This window comes from Nicotiana sylvestris, chromosome 5 (genome assembly GCF_000393655.2).
Source record: "Nicotiana sylvestris chromosome 5, ASM39365v2, whole genome shotgun sequence".
Classification (NCBI taxonomy): domain Eukaryota; kingdom Viridiplantae; phylum Streptophyta; class Magnoliopsida; order Solanales; family Solanaceae; genus Nicotiana; species Nicotiana sylvestris.
In genome coordinates, this window is record NC_091061.1 from 78,364,248 (window position 1) to 78,368,512 (window position 4,265).

General features: G+C 40.8%; 1 protein-coding gene across 1 annotated transcript; it reads left to right on the forward strand.

Annotated features, from left to right (window-relative positions):
• The first annotated feature begins 491 nt into the window (after positions 1-491).
• LOC138868873 (uncharacterized) lies at positions 492-1,403 on the forward strand. The gene is made up of 2 exons (XM_070146448.1): positions 492-1,115; positions 1,212-1,403. The coding sequence occupies exons 1-2, from the start codon at positions 492-494 to the stop codon at positions 1,401-1,403; spliced, it is 816 nt and encodes a 271-aa protein (XP_070002549.1).
• Positions 1,404-4,265: the final 2,862 nt, after the last annotated feature.

Below are 4,265 nucleotides of genomic sequence, written 5' to 3' on the forward strand. Positions count from 1 at the left end.
TGGTCAAACAAATTGAGGCAGTAAGGTCTTCCTCAATACTGGTTGTAGGGTTTGTGGCCCAAAATCATTTGCAGAATGTGGCACTCCCTAGAAAGTGAACAGATGAAGGTTTTCATCCTAATGCTTACAGGCTATTTGCAAAAGCTGGATACAATCCTAATGAGCCGTCAAAGTGAGGGAAGCTACCATTAGAAGCTGCGATAAGAAAACTACGTGAAGGTTTGGGATACAAGCAACCGTCACCAGTGCACATCTCCATAAGAAGGGCGAGCATCAATTATATCACTGTAGAAGATGAATCGTCCGCTTCTAACAAGCCTTTTGTCTTTGATCGACTTGGAAAATCAACTATGAGAACTTCTGTATTTGAGAGATTGGGTCCATTAAAGAAGGTGAATAAGTTCCAGAGAAATTATCGAAATAAAAGAACACCCGCTTAGCCCAAAATTCAGAAGATCTCTAAGGATTTCCAAAGTTTGGTTCCTTCTAGAATGAAGCGGCAAACAAAAGTCACAGTTTTGTGTGATGAGTTACAGAAGGTAAAGCCATACATTGTGGTCTACACTAAAGAACGTGATGAAGATGAAGAAAGTGTGGATTCTTCGTATCATGTTACTGCACAAGGAGAGCATGTTGTTTTATCTCTAATGGATGATGACGAGAAATTGGACGATGTTTCACCATGTTATCACATATCCTTCAACGATAGGGACCCTCAAGAAGATGAAGATGCAAAATATGCTTTTCCAGAACTTGAAGAAGGGGTGAAGGCAAAGATTGATGCCTTAAAAGAAGTTAAGCTTGGCATTGATGAAGAACCAAGACCCACCTACCTAAGTGCTTTACTAGAAGTCGATGAAGAAAACACTTATATTGAGTTACTCAACGAGTTTAGGGATGTATTTGCTTGGAGTTACATAGAAATGCCTGGCTTGGACCCTAAAGTAGTAGCCCATCACCTTGCAATCAATAATGGCGCTCGTCCTGTTAAGCAAGCACAAAGGCGTTTTAGGCCGGACTTGGTTCCCTTGATTGAAACCAAAGTTAACAAACTCATCGAAGCTGGATTTACTTGTGAAGTTAAATACCTAACATGGGTTTCAAGGATTTTCCATGTAAGGAAGAAAAATAGCTAGATTCGAGTGTGCGTTGACTTCAGGGATCTCAACAATGCGTGTCCGAAAGATGAATTCCTGATTCCTATTCCAAAGCTGATGATCGATGCTATTACTGGGTACGAGGCAATGTCATTTATGGATGGTTCATCAGGATATAACCAAATTCGCATGGCACTAAAAGATGAAGAGCTTACTTCATCCCGTACCCCTAAGGGTATTTATTGCTACAAGGTAATACCTTTTGACTTGAAGAACGCTGGTGCTACTTACCAAAGAGATATGTAGAATATATTTGATGACCTTCTCCACAAGAATGTCGAATGCTATGTAGACGACTTGGTGGAAAAATCAAGAAAGAGGGGCGACCACTTGAAAGACTTGAGAATGGTGTTTGAGTTGCTCCGAAGGTACCAACTTAGGATGAATCCATTGAAATGCGTCTTTGGAGTTACTTCCAAAAAGTTCCTTGGTTTCACTGTCCGACATCAAGGGATTGAAATTGACCAAGCCAAAGTAGATGCAATCTTAAAAATGCCTGAGCCTTGAGATATTCATGAATTGAAAAGTCGCAAGGAAAGTTAGCATACCTTAGGAGATTCATCTCAAACCTAGCTGGGAGGTGCCAACCATTTAGTCTCCTTATGAAGAAAGGTGTCCCTTTCAAATGGGACCAAACATGTAGCAATCCTTTGAGAGCATTAAAACCTACCTGATAAAGCCTCTAGTTTTAGCAGTCCCTATACCTGGAAAGTCATTGATACTATACATTGTGGCGCAAAAAAGGTCTGTTGGAGCACTGTTGGCCCAAGAAAATAGTGAGGGGAAAGAAAACTCTCTTTACTACTTGAGCAAGATGATGATACCAAACGAGATGAATTATTCCAATCAAAAAGTTATGTTTGGCACTAGTTTTCTCAATCCAAAAGTTGAAGCACTACTTTCAATCTCATGTCATTCGTCTTGTTTCTAGAGTAAATCCCATCAAGTTCGTGATGTCAAAACCTGTGCTTAGTGATCGATTAGCAAGGTGGTACCTCCAGTTTCAACAATTTGAAATTATGTACATCCCTCAAAAGGCTATAAAAGGACAAGTGCTAGCAGACTTCTTGGCAAATCACCTTATACTTGATGATTGGGATCTAACTAACGAACTACCCAATGAGGATGAGTCATTGAAGTTCAACCTCCATAGAAGATGTCCTTTGATGGTGCTGCACATTACAGAGGAGCTGGTGTCGGTGTAGTATTTGTCACCTCTCAAGGTAAAGTTCTGCCCTACTCTTTTACGTTGGCACAACTCTACTCTAATAACGTTGTTGAGTATCAAGCACTAATACTTGGGCTTGAAATGGCTATTGAAATGAAGCGATTACAATTGCAAGTCTTTGGTGAATCTCAATTAGTGGTCTATCAGCTTTTAGATAGTTATGAGATTAAGAAGCCTTAACTATGACCATATCATGATTACGCTAAAAATTTAATGGGATGGCTCGGTGATGTGACTATTCAGCATGTGCCAAGGAAAGAAAACAAGAAGGCTGATGTTTTGGCTGCCCTAGCTTCATTGTTAACCTTGCTGGATCAAGCACAAGTTACTGTTTGCCAAAAATGGGTAGCACCGCTGCAAATGAGGCTGAAGGCGAAGAAAATGAACTCAAGCATCTTGTTGCTGTGTTTGAAGTTGAGAAAGAATAATGGCGACAACCCATTATCAACTACTTAAGCTATGCGGTACTTTTAGAAAATCCAAGTAGGAGGACTGAAGTCCACCGTCATGCACCTCACTTCCTTTACTACAAAGATACTCTATACAGAAGGTCATTCGAGGGAGTAATCTTGCGATACTTAGGGGAAGAAGAAGCACTCCAAGCTTTGTAAGAGGCATATTCTAGGGTATGTGGGTCACACTAGTCTGGACCAAAGCTCTACTTCCATATAAAAAGGATGGGGTATTATTGGCCAATGAAGGTAAAGGATTGCTTAGACTACGCTCGAAGATGCAAGGCTTGTCAATTCTATGCGAATTTTTTTCATCAACCTCCTGAAGTGTTGCACCCGACTATTGCATCCTGGTTGTTTGACGATTGAGGATTGGATGTTGTTGGACCACTGCCAAAGTCCTCTGGTGGGCACCTATACATCTTGGTTGCAACTGACTACTTCTTAAAATGGGCTGAAGTTATTGCTCTTAAGGAGGTAAAAAAAGGAAAATGTTGCAAGTTTCATCCGAGTAAACATAATCGATCGCTTTGGCATTCCTCGTTACATAATAACGGATAATGGAAAGCCATTCGATAATTGGTTGATGAACAAGATTTGTGATCTCTTTGGCTTCAAGCATCGTAACTCTTCGATGTACAATGCTGCTGCCAATGGTCTAGCTGAGGCATTCAACAAAACTCTATGCAACTTATTAAAGAAAGTTGTCTCCAAATCCAAACGAGATTGGAATGACCATATGGAAGAAGCTCTATGGGCATATAGGATGACTCCCGGCACACCAACACAAGTGACTCCTTATTTACTCATTTATGGAGTCGAAGCCGTCTTGCCAATCTTAAGGTGGACATGTAAGTCTCTTGAGAGTAATCTCTCTGATAGTCGAGGCACATTGAGAGTAATCTCTCCGATAGTCGGGGCACATTGAGAGTAATCTCTCCGATAATCGAGGCACACTGAAAGTAATCTCTCTGATAGTCGGGGCACATTGAGAGTAATCTCTCCGATATTCGGGCAAGGATGAGTACTCATCCCCTCACACCCCAAGATTGTCTTCTTCATGCATGGATCATCTCGTTAAACAAGAACACACCCTTATCGTTTGACCTAAAAAAAAGGAAAAAACTTTTTAAAAAAAAAAGAAAACAAAAAGAAGTTACCTTCGCACTAATGCTTGCGAATCATCAAAGGCCAAGTCGAATAAGTTGTAGACAACGTAAATTGATGTTCAACAATGGAGGGGCGTGCGACTATTTATAGGAGTAGCGAGGAAGTTATTGAAAGACTATTGACTGTCGCTCCCCCTTTTCCTCGCGGTGTCCGGGTTTCGACATTCATTGGGAATAACTCATTTGTTTTTGGGAATTGGGTATTTGAATTTGAAGAGTCGCCACCTAATGGATTTAAGGTGCGTTAGGGCACCTAAAG

Bases quoted from the DNA above. Each gene is read 5' to 3' on its own strand.
- LOC138868873 (XM_070146448.1), top strand. From the start codon at position 492: ATGAAGCGGCAAACAAAAGTCACAGTTTTGTGTGATGAGTTACAGAAG. The intron at 1,116-1,211 runs GTAAGGAAGAAA...CCTATTCCAAAG, and splicing joins GGGTTTCAAGGATTTTCCAT to CTGATGATCGATGCTATTAC.